This window comes from Panthera leo, chromosome D1, assembly GCF_018350215.1.
Source record: "Panthera leo isolate Ple1 chromosome D1, P.leo_Ple1_pat1.1, whole genome shotgun sequence".
NCBI classification, from domain to species: domain Eukaryota; kingdom Metazoa; phylum Chordata; class Mammalia; order Carnivora; family Felidae; genus Panthera; species Panthera leo.
The window spans coordinates 106,137,850-106,154,907 of record NC_056688.1 but is presented as its reverse complement, the minus strand read 5'-3'; the positions used below and the strand labels follow the sequence as shown (position 1 = coordinate 106,154,907).

General features: G+C 52.1%; 1 protein-coding gene across 1 annotated transcript; it reads left to right on the top strand.

Moving 5' to 3' along the window:
• The first annotated feature begins 450 nt into the window (after window positions 1-450).
• On the top strand, window positions 451-11,005 carry EEF1G (eukaryotic translation elongation factor 1 gamma). Its single transcript, XM_042904983.1, has 10 exons — window positions 451-558; window positions 1,638-1,796; window positions 2,507-2,570; window positions 2,725-2,867; window positions 3,416-3,559; window positions 5,651-5,780; window positions 6,171-6,375; window positions 10,129-10,301; window positions 10,391-10,515; window positions 10,769-11,005. Exons 1-10 carry the CDS (start codon window positions 547-549, stop codon window positions 10,925-10,927), a joined length of 1,314 nt encoding a protein of 437 aa, XP_042760917.1. The 5' UTR covers window positions 451-546; the 3' UTR covers window positions 10,928-11,005.
• Window positions 11,006-17,058: the final 6,053 nt, after the last annotated feature.

The following is a 17,058-nucleotide window of genomic DNA, read 5'->3' as shown; positions in this document are numbered from 1 at the left end:
GGATAGACATTCATCCTCTCTAGAAAACCAGAGCGGGAACAAATGGAATTATCCACGCAGGAGTTGTTTCCGCTCCAGTGAGTGTCCCACAATCCTGATGTCAGGGGGCTGGCAGGATCCCCGTCAAGTCACCGCGGGTTCCCGAGCTGGAGGGGAACGCTTCTGGGACCCCGCGCGGCGCGGAGTTGGCAGCGGTGCCACGTCGCCGCCCAGAGGAGGCCCTGGATTGCGGCTCATTCTCACAGCTTACCCTCCGCGCCTTCTACCTCCACGTCGGGACTCGGATTGGCGGTGCCTGAGGGGCGGGCCAGTCGAGAGTCCCACTGCGCAGGCGCGGGCTTTTCCGCGCAGGCCGGCAGGCCCCACCCCTCTCTTTTCCCAATTCGGCGCCGCGGGATACCGAACTGTCGTGCGTATGCCTTCTATGCCGTCCTCGCTTTGCGGCTGCTGTTTCTCCACGGCTCTCCCCTTCCCCCCCCTTCTCTCCCGGACGGCTTACTTTGCGGCAGCGCCGAGAGCCCCACCCCCTTTCTCTGCGGAATCACCATGGCGGCTGGGGTAAGTTTGCCGGCTCTGGCGATCCAGGTCACGGTATCCGACGCCATCCTCTGCCCGAGTGGGGCCCTCCGGGGTCAGAGGAGTTCTGGAGCCGAGTGGGGAACTGGTGGGGGGTCTAGAGATCGTACTGTTGGGAGAGCAAGGCTTCCAGGCCCCGGAGGGGAACTGAGGCTGGGGCTCTCGGAGGCCAGAGAGGTGGAAGGGTTTGGGGTAGTGGAGAAAAGAGATGTCAGATCCTGGCCGTCTGGGGCCTGAGAAGAGGGTTTGGGTTCACTGCCGCTTCGAGACATGGTATCCGGGCAGGTTGACAACTTTTGTGACCGTTTTGTGGGGCACCAGCAGGGACTGGGTTAAGACGAGGGTCTTTGTGGGCAGGTACGGCTGTCTCCGGTTAAGGGTTCATCATCGGGGAGGTTGGAGAGTGAGAGGAATCCCCGGACGGTGGAGTCAGCCCAGCTGGACCGTTAAGAGAAGGACTAAGAGAAGGAGAAGCTACTGCCAGGGAACTCACTGCGGGACGGGACGGGCGGGGGTGGGGGGGACGTTAGCGTGACAAGAGGGAACGGGCTTTTGGGGAGACCGAGTTGATTTGGGAGGAGAGGATGCCATTCGGTTTCGCCTGGCTGTTCTGAAGGGAACTTGGAAACGGTCGGTGTGTGTGATAAACAGTGATGGTGCTTTAAAGGGATGAGCGGCTCAGCGGTGGAGTAGGCAGGTACTCGCCAACCATCAATGAATGAAACCAGGGAAAGGAGGAGTGTCTGTTTGTCGGCAGGTGGAGTCTGCGGTGCTGGAAGTTCTGGGTTTCTTGAAGATACATTTGAGGGGATGAGAGTGCTTCTAGAGCTGTCCTTAGGGAAGGTCAACCCTGTCAACAAGCTTTATTTAGCAGTTGGTGTGTAGTTCTGTCCCCGGTATTTCAGAGGACTCTGATTACACATGACACATAGAAGAGAATTTGGTTTACCAGAGGGAGTTGAACGGGTTGGGAATAACTCAGGGAATTTATCCCTGGAGGTGACATTTAGAACTGAGACCCTTCTGTCGTTAATAGTCTCCATCTTCCCCTCCCCCCACAGACCCTGTACACATATCCTGAAAACTGGAGGGCCTTCAAGGCTCTCATTGCTGCTCAGTACAGCGGGGCTCAGGTCCGCGTGCTCTCCGCACCACCCCACTTCCACTTTGGCCAGACCAACCGCACACCTGAATTTCTCCGTAAATTTCCTGCCGGCAAGGTGAGTAGGACGGTGGAGAGGGGTCTCCGGTCCTGAGAACCCAAGGAGGCCTGAAGATGGCCTCCATCTTTAAAAGGGCGCTTTCCATATTACAATTTATTTGTTTTTTTCACATTGCATTGACTTAAAAAATTTTTCATTTTGAGACAAGTGTGTATTTGCACATAGTTGGGAATAACGCAGAGCCTGTTCAGTGACCTGTTGTAAAATTCACAGGTTTCTTTATTCGTGGGAGAGAGAATGAGTTTTGACTGTTTTTAGTGCAAATGTATCCGGTATCTGCCATGAGCTGACCGAGGGGCTTTTAGAGATGGGTAACTAACCATACTAAACAGAGAAGAGATCCGTGTAGTGTGGGGAGTACCGCCCTGCTTTCAAGAATATGGAGAAAAGAGACAACATTTAGTTTCTGGTCTTTTGCCTATTTGATTGAGGGATTTTACAGAAGTGTTTGATAATATCTAAATCTTTGGGTTTTCCATGTGAGTTCAGATACCAGGGATACCAGGTAACTTAAATATTTTTGGTGCCGGGGTTTCCAATAATATCAGTAGTTCGTGTCAGTAGTTGCTTAGTAAGGATCATCAGCCTTAGAAAAGAACTTTCATCCCAAACGACTCTAGGGCCTGGGATTGGCTAGTGAGAAATTACTGTGTACTTTACTTACTTTTTATTTTTCATCCCACCCCTCCTTGACTGTTTTATCCCAGGTTCCAGCATTTGAGGGTGACGATGGATTCTGTGTGTTCGAGAGCAACGCCATTGCCTACTATGGTAATTTGCGGTGGGAGTGGGAATGGGAAGATCTGGAATGAAGGAGGTAGGAGAGGATAAGGGTGAGCTGGAGTGACAGGAGAGGCATGTTCATGGGCTTGGATTGGTGTTGGCATGACCCCAAAGTTCTGACCTTTGTGCTCTGCCTCTGCAGTGAGCAATGAGGAGCTGCGGGGAAGTACTCCTGAGGCCGCAGCCCAGGTGGTGCAGTGGGTGAGCTTTGCTGATAGCGACATAGTGCCCCCAGCCAGCACCTGGGTGTTCCCGACCTTGGGCATCATGCACCACAACAAGCAGGTAAGCCTTGGAACTGGGGGAGAAGCCGGGGGCAGGGCTGGCATCAGCTCCTGAGTGTCGGGAGTAAGGAATTAAATAGATTGAGGAGAGGAGACGCTGAGAACATACGGATGATAAAAGACCTAATCTCTTGGGCGTGAGTTTGGAGCACTGGGCTGTTGATGGTATCCGGGTTGTTTTGTCACATAGACCCAGTGGAGGTGGTGCCTGTCATGAGTGAGATTCCTGCTGTAGAAAAGCTATACCCAGTGGCAGGAGGGTGGTTAAACCGGGTGACCTCTGAGGTTCCTTCTCAAATCCAAAAATACAGGACTGTGGTCAGTGTAGTGGGAAATTAAGCCAGACTGCACCGTGAAGAAATTTGACATCGAGAGCTTCAATGTCTGATAACATTTGGAGTGATCCTAGAGTCTGACTCCATTGCAAAAGGGTTGGGGATGAGCCAGAACTTAGTAAGTGAAATAGTTATCTTAGTTCGATCGTTGGGGGAGGGGAGCAGGGAAGGGGGGGGTTACCCACTATTAAGTTTGGTCGTTTGAAATCAATAGGCCACAGAGAATGCAAAGGAGGAGGTGAGGCGAATTCTGGGGCTGCTGGATGCTCACCTGAAGACGAGGACTTTCCTGGTGGGCGAACGTGTGACACTGGCTGACATCACAGTTGTCTGCACTCTGTTGTGGCTCTATAAACAGGTGACGTTTATAAAGAATCTGGGTCGGCAGAGGGTAGGTGGGGTTAGAAATTAAGGGATGAGTCTGATGAGTCATTTCAGGTAACAGCTCGACTCTAGGAATTCCAGATTTGAGTACCATGCTGCTTTTCCCCTTTCTGAGAAGTCTGGTGATGTTCTGTTGTCCTGATTTCTCTGTGGCAGCTAAGATGTTTCGTTTTGTTTCCATATTTCTTGGGAAAGCCAGCTGTGCTTGGTTGTAAAGACAGAGCTGGTCGCTTCATCAAGAAGATCTTGTGGAGGCAGAATTAGGTTCGGTTCTTGGCTTCGTTACTTACAAGTTGTAGGTAGAGGTGAGTGAGAGCGACTGAGAATTCATTTAGTCCTTTTTTCTCTGTAAGCTATAAAACCAGGGTGGTAGTAATTACTCTGAGGTTATCAGGTCAAAGAAAATGACATGTTGCTGGGTCCCGAGCAGCAGCTCTCGGACTGACGCTGGTCCAGAGCAGTAGTGTGGTAACTGTAAAGAAAAAAAGCACCTACTTTGTGTCAGACATGGTGCCAGGGGCCTCGCAGGCATCATCTTAGTCTTGCTCTGCTGTGCGGGTGAGGAGAAATTCGCACCTGGTCCAAGGGCACGTAGCTGATAAATGGTGAAGGATTTGAACCCAGCACTGCAGAACCAACACTGCTGGCTGCTGTGCTCTGTCTCTGTGCCAAGGTCACTTTCCCTCTGGTCTTAGCAAGCTACAAGATGGTAAATGAGTTGGTTTATGAAGCTGAGTTTAGTTTAAGGGACCGTGTAATGTATTGAAATACTTTTTTGCTTTTGAATTTTTATTTACTTATTTTTGTTACTGAACATTCTTTAGTTTCTGAAGTTTGGATCGTGTGGTTAACATAGATGGTATTTGTTAATCTTATTTATTTGGCAAAACGAGTAATTGATAGCTCTGTGTGTCTGCGCTTTTTTTTTTTTTTTTTTTTTTTTTTTTTTTTTTTAAATTTTTTAAATGTTTTTTACTTAGAGATAGGGAGGGAGACACAGGATCTGAAGCAGGCTCCAGGCTCTGAGCTGTCAGCACAGAGCCCGACGCGGGGCTCGAACTCACACACTGTGAGATCATGACCTGAGCCGAAGCTGGGAAGCTCAATTCCCAACTGATTGAGCCACCCAGGCGCCCCACCTTTTTTTTGTTTATTTTTGAGAGAGAGAGAGAGAGAGACACACACACACACACACACACACACACACACACACACACACGGCATGAGTGGGGGAGGAGCAGAGAGACAGAGACACAGGATCCGAAGCAGGCTCCAGGCTCTGAGCTGTCAGCAAGAACTATGCGGGGCTTGAACCCACAAACCAGAAGATCATGACCTCAGCCAAAGTCAGTTGCTCACCCATTTGAGCCACCCAGGCATCTTCCCCTCCCCCCCTCCACCTACCTACCTTCCTTCCCTTCTTTCCCTTTCTTCCTTTCCTTTTTTTAAAAAAATTTATTGAAGATTGGAATATGTTGGTGTGAATTGGCTTTGTAAAAGAAGTAAGGTGCCGGGGGCGCCTGGGTGGCTCAGTTTTTGTTAAGTGTCTGACTCTTAGGTTTCTTTGTTGTTGTTGTTGTTGTTGTTATTATTATCTTGACTCTTAGTTTTTGCTCAGGTCATGATCTCTTGGTTCATGAGTTTGGTTTGTGAGTTCCAGCCCTCCTGCTCTCAGTGCAGAGCCTGCTTAGGATTCTCTCACTCCCTCTTTCTCTGCCCCTCCCTTGCTAGTTCCTCTCTCTTGCTCCCTCTCAAAATAAATAAGCTTTAATAAAAAAAAAAAAAAAAAAAAAAGGAGTCATGTGCCGTGTAAACATTTGTGCTAGGTAGATTTGTAGTAAATGAGGGGTGGGATCAAGCACCCGTTAAATTGGACTGTACTGTGAAAAAGAGGAAGGTGAGCAGGAAGTAGCCCCCCAGGTAAGAGGGGACTCTAGGGAGCTGCCATCTGGGGGCTTGAGAGGAAGGTGGAGCTTTGATCTAGAAAGAAACAAGGGTCTCTGGCTTGACACTCTTCGGGACCTTTCTCTCCACTGACTCGGTTTCCACCCTTCTGTTCTGACAGGTCCTGGAGCCGTCTTTCCGCCAGGCCTTCCCTAATACCAACCGCTGGTTCCTCACCTGCATCAACCAGCCCCAGTTCCGAGCTGTCTTGGGGGAGGTGAAACTCTGTGAGAAGATGGCCCAGTTTGACGGTAGGTCGGAGCAGGGGGAAGAGCCGTGCGACCTGACGCAGGGGCTGGTTCATTCAGTCTCAACCCTTTGATGTTCCATCAGGCTTTTGGGTTATGTGGACCCACAGAATGTAGGGTATCCCACATAGTGACCGATATTTCAGGAAACTTGTTTCATAAGCATACGTACCCTCCCTTGTTCGTATTCACGTCTAGCAACAGTGGTGCGTGTTTGTTGCCGAGGGTCGTGTTCTTGGCTTGGGGACGTATGGGGAACTGATGGCAGCGCAGGGCCTGGGCCCCTTCGTAGTCCCACCCAGCAGTTTTCCTCTGTTACCCTGCTCACTGCCTGGCTTTAGAGGCACATGGAAAGAGGCAGGACATTGAATTCTCTCCCTTCCTCTGTACCAGCTAAAAAGTTTGCAGAGAGCCAGCCTAAAAAGGACACCCCAAGGAAAGAGAAAGGTTCTCGGGAAGAGAAGCAGAAGCCCCAGGCTGAGCGGAAAGAGGAGAAAAAGGCCGCTGCTCCTGCTCCCGAGGAGGAGATGGATGAATGTGAGCAGGCGCTGGCTGCGGAGCCGAAGGCCAAGGACCCCTTTGCTCACTTGCCCAAGAGGTAAGGATACTGGAGAGTTAGGGACCCAGGAAGGCCAGTGTGTCCCTGTGCGTGTTCCCCTTACACAGCAAGGGCCCAGAGTTTTAGGGTGTCCGTGCAGGAGTGAAGGATGTTTGTTTGCAAGTAAAGCAACTTCTGAGTTTATTCTCAAGAATTGGGTGAATTTTATAAATTTTTTTTAACGTTATCTTAGGGAGCGAGGGAGGGGAGAGGGAGACAGAATCCGAAGCAGGTTCCAGACTGAGCTGTCAGCACAGAGCCTGACGCGGGGCCCGAACTCAAGAACCACGAGATCATGACCTGAGCCAAAGTCAGACGCTTAACTGACTGAGCCACCCAGGCGCCCCAAGAACTGGGTCCATTTTAAAAGTGGAAGGCAGATTCTAAGTACGTTTCTTACGTTTGGGAAAAAGATAAGAACTCCCTCTCTAGCAAATAGACGGGGCACAGCATTGGGTGTGGAGGTAAAGTGGTCTTGAACATGCTCAGTCAGATTTGAGAGCCCCCAGAGCTAACAGGGAGAGGATACAGAGAGCCTCACGTCTGCCCTGCTGGGCTGGCTCTGAAGCCGTGACACCAGGTCAGTGTCGTTTGATTGTTATTTTTACTGTTTGGATGAACAGACAATGTAAAAATTCTTACTGAGAAAAAGGAAGGTGACCATGGCTCCATAGTGCCTGTCTGGTTCATTTTTGGGGAGGAGTTAAACCCCTCAAGGAGAAAGAAATAGATGGGATGGTCGTCACCCCACCCACTTCCAACCGTTTCAGTAAAGGTTGGGGTTCTTGGAAGAAAACGCAGTCAGAGGAAACTTTCGGGTGAAAATGGTGGACATCTACTACTTGCCCGCTTCTCCAAACTCAAGTTCTCAGTCACTGCCCTAGGTCATTCATTAGAATTGCAGGCCTTATGAGGTGCCTGGGTGGCTCAGTTGGCTGAGCATCTGACTCTTGATTTCACCTCAGGTCATGATCCCAGGGTCGTGGGATCGAGCCCCATGTTGGGCTCCTCGCTGAGCACGGAGCCTGCTTGGGATTCTCTATCTCCCTCTGCTCCCTGCCCCTTGCACGCATGCTGCTCGCGCGTTCTCTCTCTCTCTCTCTCTCTCTCTCAAAAAAATTGCAAGCGTTATGATACTGGTCTTGTCCGTAGCCACTTCACATATGTAGTTCTTGTTTTTCCCTGCTTTTCTCACCTGCTCACTCTGCCTTTCCCGAAGCTGTCTGGCCTTTCAGTAGTTCTGTTAGTGTTTAACAGGGTTCAGCCTCCCTTATTTTGTACTGGTTTTCTTTTCTTTCTTTTATTATTTTTATGTTTACTTATTTTGAGAGAGGGAGTGCTAGCGGGGGAGGGACGGGACAGAGGGAGAGCGAGAGACTCAATGCCAAGCAGCCCGTGCTGGCAGCGCAGAGCCCAGTGTGGGGCTCGAACCCACAGACTGTGAGATCATGACCTGAGCCGAAATCAAGAGTCGGACACTTAAGCGACTGAGCCACTCAGGCGCCCTGTAATGGTTTTTTATGGGTTAACCCAGCATGAAGGTGCACGCTGCTGGAGGGTACGATAGGAGCGTGGAGACTTCTAAATGACGAGCATCCTAGTGCTGGGTGGTCACCGTTAGGAGCTGCTGTTTCCCCGTTTGGGGAGAAACTTGGAGTGTAGCTCTTAGGCTTAGCAGCTCATACAAGACCAAGGAAGGTTTCGGGTGCAGCTGTTCTTCACAGATGTATCTCTTTTTGAACCGAAGTGACGTACTTTGAACTTAGCACAGGGGCAGGTCAAGAGTTGAATAGGCTTTTTGGCTGGGCGTGTGTGAGTATGCGCTGATAACTAACCCGAATTACATATGCTGTTATAACATAGACACCGTTAATTTTTAGAGATTTTCACATATATTAGGTCTGTATACTCTGGGCAGAAAACAAATCAATAAACTGAAAATCTTTAAACTTTGCATTTCTTCTTTTGGGGAATGTTGGTTAATACCAATTTGTTGTATTGCCATGACGCTCTACTGGGCTGCCTACCTAGATGATTTTTCCCCCGGATTTTTTTTTTTTTTTTTTTTTTTTTTTTGTTGAGAGAGCGCGGGAACATGTCCACGTGTGTGTGCACACACGTGAGCATGAGCTCGAGCGGGGTAGGGGTGGAGACAGAGCGAGAATCCCAAGCAGCCCCACGGACCCCCAGAGTTCGATCTCCCAAACAGTGAGATGGTGACCTGAGCCGAAATCGAGAGTTGGACGCTTAACTGAGCTACCCAGGTGCCCCTCCCCTGGATTTTTAAGATCACCAAGGTTATGTCTTCAAAGATGAATACTATTTGTCTCGAGTTAGTTCTAGTCCTTTTAAGGCCTTCCAGCTCAACTTGTTCCAGGAGCTGTTGAGAGCCTGTGGTCATTTGGTTGAGAAATGGATGCAACGTGGTCACAAATTAGAAGGTTCCAACAGTTTGGGAAGGTGTGAAGAAAAAAATCCCCAGTCCCTTTTTTGGGTGGTTGAGATGGAAGCTCCTCAGAGGAGGCCTCTGATGGGTATTTGGGAAGGAACATAGGACCCAGGGTTGAAGTCCAGCCTCTACTTTGCTGCAATGCAACAGTGGGCAGATCCGTACCACTTAATGGTTTCTAACTCCAGGGTTTGTTACTGTTATTTATGTTAGTGAATAATTGGACCAATGAAACATTTAGTAAGGGCTTTTTTTTTTAAATAATTTTTTTGTGTATTTATTTTGAAAGATAGTGATAGAGCACGAGCGGGAAGAGGGGCAGAGAGAGGGAGACAAGCCCAAGGAGGCTCTGTGCTGATAGCGGGACTCTAACGCGGGGCTCGAACCTACGAACTGTGAGATCATGACCTCAGTCGAAACCAAGTCAGATGCTTAACCATCTGAGCCACCCAGGCGCTCCAGCCATTAAAACATTTGTAAAAAGATACAGATATAGAGTGATATAGTATCAAATTAATAAATTGTAGAAGGCACAAAACTACATACGTCATCTTTGGAAAGTCACCAGTGGCAAGTGTATAAAAATATTAGTTGTCTTGTTTGCTGGCATCGTGGGTTTTATAACTGCAAAGAAAAGAAGTAGAACTGCTACCGTGAGAAGAGGGACCTCTCTGTAGCGGCAGAGCCTTCTCTGCTCAGTGTGCCAGATCTGAGCCAGATCGCTTCAAAAATAATCTGAACCTAAGGGCTTTTCAGCATCCGGACTTGTTCCTGGGCAGAGTGACTAAGGCCACGGGTGTAAGGTCTGGGGTGGAGTCCCTTTGAAGATGTTCACTGCTTACATTGCTGTCACATTGTAGTGTATGTAACCTGAAGAGGCCAACGGTGGGGGAAGAAAGTTGGGTGAGTCAGTTTTTAAGTGTGACTCAATGGGAAAGCACCCCCCCTCCCCCAGGGGCCTGCCAGGAAGAAAAGGGAGTGTTCATTCTAGGTCTCCGCCAGGGGCAGCAGTTCCCTGTGCCTTTCTTGGGGCTGCCTCCTTCCGGCGCGCCCCGCCCCCCAGCAGGTCCCGCCCTCCTCAATCCCAGCCGATTTAGGCAGGGAGCAAAGGAGTGCCCTAGACCCCTTGTTCGTACCCCTTTAGCTCTCTTCCCTCGTAAGGCTGTACCCGTTTGCCAGTCCAGTGACCTCTTTAAACCAGTACATTTTAAGTGAAAATTGCCCTTAGCTTCTTTTTTAGCCTGACCGCCCTTGGTTGCCTCAGTAGGACCTCCACATTGACCTTGCTTTTTCCCTCCACTCAGTACCTTCGTGTTGGACGAATTCAAGCGCAAATACTCCAACGAGGACACCCTCTCTGTGGCGCTGCCGTACTTTTGGGAGCATTTTGATAAGGATGGCTGGTCTCTGTGGTACTCCGAGTACCGCTTCCCCGAAGAGCTCACCCAGACCTTCATGAGCTGCAACCTCATCACCGGTGAGCAGAGGGTGGGTCTAGGAAGAAGGGAGGACAAGGTAGTGGGTGATGTGATCCTAAAGGCAGCGTGTTCTCTCTCACCCCTTCAGGAATGTTCCAGCGGTTGGACAAGCTGAGGAAGAATGCCTTTGCCAGTGTCATCCTCTTTGGAACCAACAATAGCAGCTCCATTTCTGGAGTCTGGGTCTTCCGAGGCCAGGAGCTTGCCTTTCCGGTGAGGAAAGTTGTAGGGGAGGAGTCTGTCTCTTGAGGGTGGGGCAAGGGTATGGGAGACACACTTTTATTCCTGTGCCTTTTAGGCATTCAGGAGAGTTCAAGGAACATGTACAGGAAGGAGCCGTCACAGTCACAGGAGTTTTAGGAGCTGATGACATGTGTCTGAGCTGGAACACATGAGCTGGAACAGGTGTGGGACAGTATCTGATAACCTGACCACATGCTTCTCAACCTGGCCTTTTTTTCCCCAGCTGAGTCCAGATTGGCAGGTGGACTACGAGTCCTATACGTGGCGGAAACTGGATCCTGGCAGTGAGGAGGCCCAGACGCTGGTTCGAGAGTACTTTTCCTGGGAGGGGGCCTTCCAGCACGTGGGCAAAGCCTTCAATCAGGGCAAGATCTTCAAGTGAACATCTCTTGCCGTCACCTAGCTGCCTGCACCTGCCCTTCAGGGAGATGGGGGTCATTAAAGGAAACTGAACATTGAACCCTTACCTGTCCTGCCTCCTTTGTGAGTGATGGCTTCTTCCAAGGGGACTAGTATACGTTAAAGCAGGGTATTTTATGGGCCTGCGGTACCTCCCTTTGCAGGAGAGAAGTCTTCGGAAGAGCAGAAAGAGAGGCCTCTGCTCAGTTTTGACTTCATTCACGCTGCCTCTACCATGATGACCGACTGCTAGCCTAGCTGGGAAAGACTGGGTATAGTTAGGGTGGGTAGGGACATGGAGTTTTGTAGCCACCTTATTGATTATTATTATTATTATTATTATCATTATTATTATTATTTTTAAGAGAGTGTGAGCAGGGGAGGGGCAGAGAGGGGGAGACAGAATCTGACGCAGGCTCCGGGCTCCATGCTATCATCACAGAGCCTCACCTTGGGGCTCGAACTCCCAAACTGGGGGATCATGACCTGAGCCGAAGTGGGACTCGTAACTGAGCCACCCAGGCGCCCCAAGTAGCTACCTAATTCTTGAGGACCAGATTGCAGACCTTCCCCAGTGAAGGGAGAGAGTGCCTGCAAATGGTGCTAAGAACTAACCTACAGTAGTGCACAGTGTCAAGGAACTTCGCGTTATTTCTCACAGATGCCCTGGAAGGTAGGTAGGTGGTGGCATCCAAGGGTCATAGTTTAAATTCTTCAGACAAGTGGGAATACAGGCACAGAGTACTCAACAACAGGCACTGGCCCTCTTGGCCCTAACCTGGCTGTGGATCATCTATGGGGTGGTTTTGTTTTTGTTTTTTTTTTTTTTTTGGTTTATTTTTGAGAGCGAGAGGCTGCACACGTGCAGGTGCACGCACAAGTCGGGGAGGGGCAGAGAGAGAAGGAGACACAGAATCTGAAGCAGGCCCCCGCCTCTGGGCTGTCGGCACAGTCTGACGCGGGGCTCGAACCCATGAACCGTGAGATACCACCTGAGCCGAAGGAAGTCGGACGCTTAACCGACTGAGCCACGCAGGCACCCCTGGGGTATTTCTACTCTCTAACAAGGAAGTGGGCTTCGGAGATTTAAGTGACTTGCCCGTGGAGACAGGATTTTGAACGCAGTGGGTGTCATTGACGCCCGTGCTCTTAATGTGCCCTGCTGCTTCCTGGAATGTAGAGTAGTCATGATTGCCATCTGAAAACCCTGCTCAGACCTGTGGTTACTGTTTTATCTCCTTTGAGCTTAATTTTTATTCCACCCTTTTCAGAGGTTCTTGTTCCTACTCTCTTTTTGAAGAGCTTTGAGGGTCTCCCTGTGTGTTAACAGCTCAGGGGAAGCTGGAAAGCTCTAGTTGGATTCGTGTTTTGAGGCATATGAAGAAACAGTCGCCACTCAACCTTTGGTCTCTAGTTTATGGTTTTATGTTTTTTTGTTGTTTTTTTTCTGCCACCTCCTTAGTGGGAGAAAGAAGGGCTTAGGTCGGGAGAGGAAGAAGGTGATCTTTCCAGGTACAGACAGGGTCTGGGAGCTTGGGAGAGGGTAAGGCTGTAATCTAGCTGGGGACCTGGACTCCAGTGGGGGTTCTGGGAAGAATGGGCCAAGCAGGGCTGTGGTCTGGAATCCAGCTGGGTGAGGATGGGTCGGTTCTTGCTCCAGTTTGCTCCCTGGCAGATCCTCTTGAGTCGGATCCAAACTTGCCACCTGTCTTGCTTCCGAGCATTCCCGGGCTGCTCTTGGTTAGGATCTACAAGTGCTAGTTGCTGGTGGGGCTGGGCCCTGCGCTGGGTGCTGGGGCCTTGCCGAACCTGTCAGACTCCCTCCGCGCCACACCTTCCTGGGCCTTCACTTGTGTCATCTTCCCCTGCTTCCCGGTACCCCCAGTCTTCCCGGGAGCTGAAGATTTACTCAGAAGAGGCCCCGGAGTGGGGCCTCGGTATCCTGTCTTCCCAGGAGCTGAATACTTAGAAGAGGCCCAGGAGCGGGGCCTCGCTGTGGAAAAGGGGGGGGTTCTGCAGGGTGGGTTAGAGCGCAGGCTGCCGCAGGCCTGGCACCCCATGTGGACTGGGTGGGTCTGGTGGACCCAGCCTCTCTCCGACTGCAGGAAGCGTGACTCATCCTCACGTCCTGCCTCCTGTGCCCCAAACTCTGGCGGTTTGGTGCAGAGAAGGGCGGCCAGGTTGTTGGATGAGGCCGGGCCTGCGCTTGGGGGAGGGCCAGTACCCACAAGCGGAGGTGGGGTGGGCAGCTCGAAGGGAGGGTGTCGAGGCCTCGGGTGGCTCTCGCTGTTGGCCTCCAAAGTGGGATGAAACTGAAGGGCCCCTTCCCGCCGGGGTGGGCAAGAAAGAGGTTAACGGCAGGAGTTTCTAGCGGCAGATGTGGGGCGGGAAAGAGGGGAGGTCCATCTGGAGTTGGTCGGGTCCCGCCCTGCCCCGGGGAGGCCTGAGTCACCGCACCGCCCCGGGCTCCCCGGGCTCGGGACTCTCGCCCTCCCTCCCCGATCCAGGCCAGGGCCCCGCGCTGGCTGGAGCTCGGCCCGGCTCCTCCGCTCTTCCCGGCCCCGCCCGGCTCGCCCGAGGCGGCCCCCTGAGCGCCTGCGCGCCAGGGGGGACGTCTCTGCCGGGCCCTCTTCCTGACACGCGGGGCAGCAGGCCCGCGCCACCCGCGCACCACCTAGAACTGGCATCCCGGCGCCCACCGTGCGGCGCCTGCCGGCGGGGGCCGAGGTCCCGGGCAGGAAAGGGAAGGGGGTGTTGCCAGTGGGTCGGGGCTGAGAACAGGGCGTGTTCCTGGAGAACTAGGGTAAGATGGACCGAGGAAGCTGTTTTATCCACCTACTGGGCAAAACCTTAGAGCATCCCTAAAGGGAGGTGGAGAAACTAGAGAGGGGTCGTCGGGGCTCAAGGGTGCAGTTGACCGCAGACGAAATCTTTTCTTTCACTTGAATTCCAGTCTCGTTGACCTACAGTGTCCCATTCGTTTCAGGTGCACAGTATAGTGATTCACCACTTCCATACATCATCGCGGGGTGCTCATCAGACCAGGGCGCTCCTTAGTCCCCAAACCCCGTGTCAACCCAACCCCCCACCTTCCACTCCTCTGGTGACCATCCGTTGGTTCTCCGTAGCAAAGTCTGTTTCTTGGTTTATCGCTCTTCTCTGTTTGCTCGTTTGTTTTGTTTCTTAAAGGCCACATAGGAGTGAAATCGTATGCTATGTGTCTGTCTCTGACTGGCTTATTTCGCTCAGCATGATACTATCCCCGCCCTTGCTGCAGATGAAATCTTGCCGGAGCCCCGAGTGTGAATGGGAACGCCTGTATGTATTCAGGTAGTTCCCATTGGTAACTGGTAGATACTGGTCATAAGCAGCTATTTATTTTAGCTTTGTTGGCGCTTCTGCTCAAGTCACTTATTAAAAAGTCGAAAGCCTTTAAAGTTCTTCCAAGAAAGACCTAGATTGTCTTCTTTTTTTTCATGTCCTGTTTGAGCTGGAGCTGGACAGCTGCTCGGCACACTGGGTCAGGCCCATCCCACCAGCTGCCCACATGCCCCAATGTGCCACTTCCCCTTTTGAAAGGTGGGGGGAAGGGTCTAGAGTGTTGAAGGGAGAGGAATAAAGTGTTTCGGAGGCTCCACCCAGTCATTTCTGAAATTAATACTGTCGGTTTTCATGGCAACCAGCACTCTTTGTCCCCAGAACCCAGAACTTTCCCTCCACACAATCAAATGGGTCTTCCTGGGTGACTCTGGCTTCCCTGCCTCTCCCCACCAAGCTGTACCTACAGTGCAGGGTAATTTCCCCAGCTTGGCCTGGTCCTCTGTGTGTTTGAGCGCAATTCTGGGGTCCTCACCCTCTCCTCTCTGCCTCCCCTAATGCCGGGGAGCTGAAATATAGGCACTCCTGAAAGGTTAGAGAAACTCCCACCTGCTCCTGTCTGTTTGCTCTAATCAGGCTGGCATGGCTCCCGGAGGAGGCTGTTGTTTTACTCCAGTGGAATTACTGGGGTGTCCCAGTGCTTCAGCGCCCAAGGGATGGGTGGAATGGTGGTAATGGCCGCTGCCGGACCCCAGCACTGAACGTCTCATAAGAGAGAGAACGCCATGGGCAGGTGGGACCTGCTGAAATGGCCAAAGTGCCCTTGGTGACCCTGGATCTCTAGATGTTCCTTGGCTCTTTTCATTCTTGTGGCCCCCTCCCCTTTGGGAACCTCCCCCTGCCCCCTGTTTCCCTGATATCCTCAGGATTACAAAGAAAGCCTACTGACCTTACCTTGTTTACACAATGGGCTGGCCATGTGCAGAACAGGGGCTGGATGGTCAGGGTTTGGGGCTATTTCTGATCGGATCTCCCATGGAATGTGCTTCCCTCTACTTCCAGCTGCCCCCTCCCCTCCGCAGCAGGAACAGCTGTCATGTGAGGGCCTCTCCCGCTGGCTCAGCCCTTTTGCAATCATCTGGCTGGCTCCACTGGGATGGGGGTGGATAGTGAGGATGGGCAGAGCCAAAGGGTAAATGAGGGGACCTGGCAGGGCCGGGAGGGCTATGGGGTTGAAGGCCGAGGGAAGAGGGGTTGCCAAGGCCAGGTAGGAGGGGTAGAGTAGGCCAGGGAGGCATTATGATGAGCTTAGGGCGCCCATCAAAGGCAGTGGGACCTTCAATGCAACCGGAAACTTTCTAGGTGTAAGGGAGATGAGTTGGTTATAGCGGACCCCGGGCAGTCATTCTTCAGGGAGCTCTGCATTTCCCCTGAGTCACAGGGAAGCCACGGGGTGCTTTCCTGCCAGTCCGCCTCTATGTGGGGCCTGAATCACCCAGTCACCTAGGGTGTTGGCTGCCCTATGGTGGTGGTGGTGCCTGTGCCTCATGCCACCCACTCCGGTTAGGACGGACGGGGTTAGCAAACACACGCCTTTCTCCCATCGTCCTCAATGCTTACACTCTATCTCTTTGACTCAGACGTCCAGAATGTACCTTATTCGGGATTGGGATTTCCGGGGAGACCACATCAAGTCGTCCCTTTATTTCACCCAGGAGGAAATGAGCCCAGGGAGGGGAAGTGACTTATCAAGGGGGCATGCTAGCCTTTCCACAGTTCTCGAAGCCACTCACTGAGTCACTTTTGCTCCTAAGAGCAGGAGGGCGCTTCCCCCCAAAGCTGCAGGGAGAGAAGGATGCACGCTCGGTTTGGGAGGCAGAGAGAAGGTGGTATCCGAAGCCGCCAGCAGCCCTGGCTGAGCGAGAAGCATAGAAGTGGAGCAAGTCCCAGGGCAGGTCAACCCCGGTGCTCCAAGTCCTGGGGCGGGCAGAGGGCACAGGGTGTAGCAGAGGCGGGACTTCGAGTGACAGGAACCTCAACTATGTGGTGACTCAGGCTCTGGGCAGCCTAGGCCTTTCCTTCACGGCTCAGCCTGATCTCCTTCAACTGGACTTGGGAAGTGTTAAGTAGAAGAGGGAGGGAAACCCGGCTGGTCTCTTCCCCCCCCCCCCCACAACCCCCCAAACTGGGGGAAAGGCAGAGGAAGTTGGAAAGGGTGGCGGAAAGGCAGATTCCATAAAAGGGGAGAGGAGGCTGGTGTTCCCCTCCCTCCCTGCTCCCCGCTCCCTGCTGGGGAGGGGAGCTGGCTGGGGCGTCGGCTGCTCATTCCAGCTCCCTCCCTGGGCTCCTGTTTACTTACAGTCAGACTGCCGGGTCCCCAGCTCAGTTCTGAGCTCCCCTTTCCTCCCCCCCCCCCCACCTCCCTCCTCTGCAGCCTATTCAATCATACTTTGCCACTGTTTTCGTTAATCTCGGCTCCACATTTCCTATATCTTCTTGCTCTCCCCGCATCTGCACACCCACACGTCCCCCGGCCCTCTAGGCTGTCTCTGACTGTGCTTGGAATCAGGCAGTGACAGGTATGTCCACCTGTCCCTCTCTCCCTGCTCGCTTCGTCCCCTTTCTCTTGCCTGGAAGGTCTTTCTGTGCCTTCTTTCCTCCCAGAGTCTGCACTCAGAGCCCTGCCTGCCGTCTCTTGTTCTCTAATCAGCTTTAACTTGGGTTCTGCTTTGGCCTGAAGATTTCAATTAGGACCGAGTGGAATGGGCGGGTTTCCGGTATCCCGCTGTCTGCTCT

Excerpts from the sequence above, each read along its gene's own strand:
- EEF1G (XM_042904983.1), top strand. Across the intron at positions 2,868-3,415 it reads TCATGCACCACAACAAGCAG|GCCACAGAGAATGCAAAGGA; the intron begins GTAAGCCTTGGA and ends TGAAATCAATAG. Across the intron at positions 10,516-10,768 it reads GCCAGGAGCTTGCCTTTCCG|CTGAGTCCAGATTGGCAGGT; the intron begins GTGAGGAAAGTT and ends TTTTTTCCCCAG.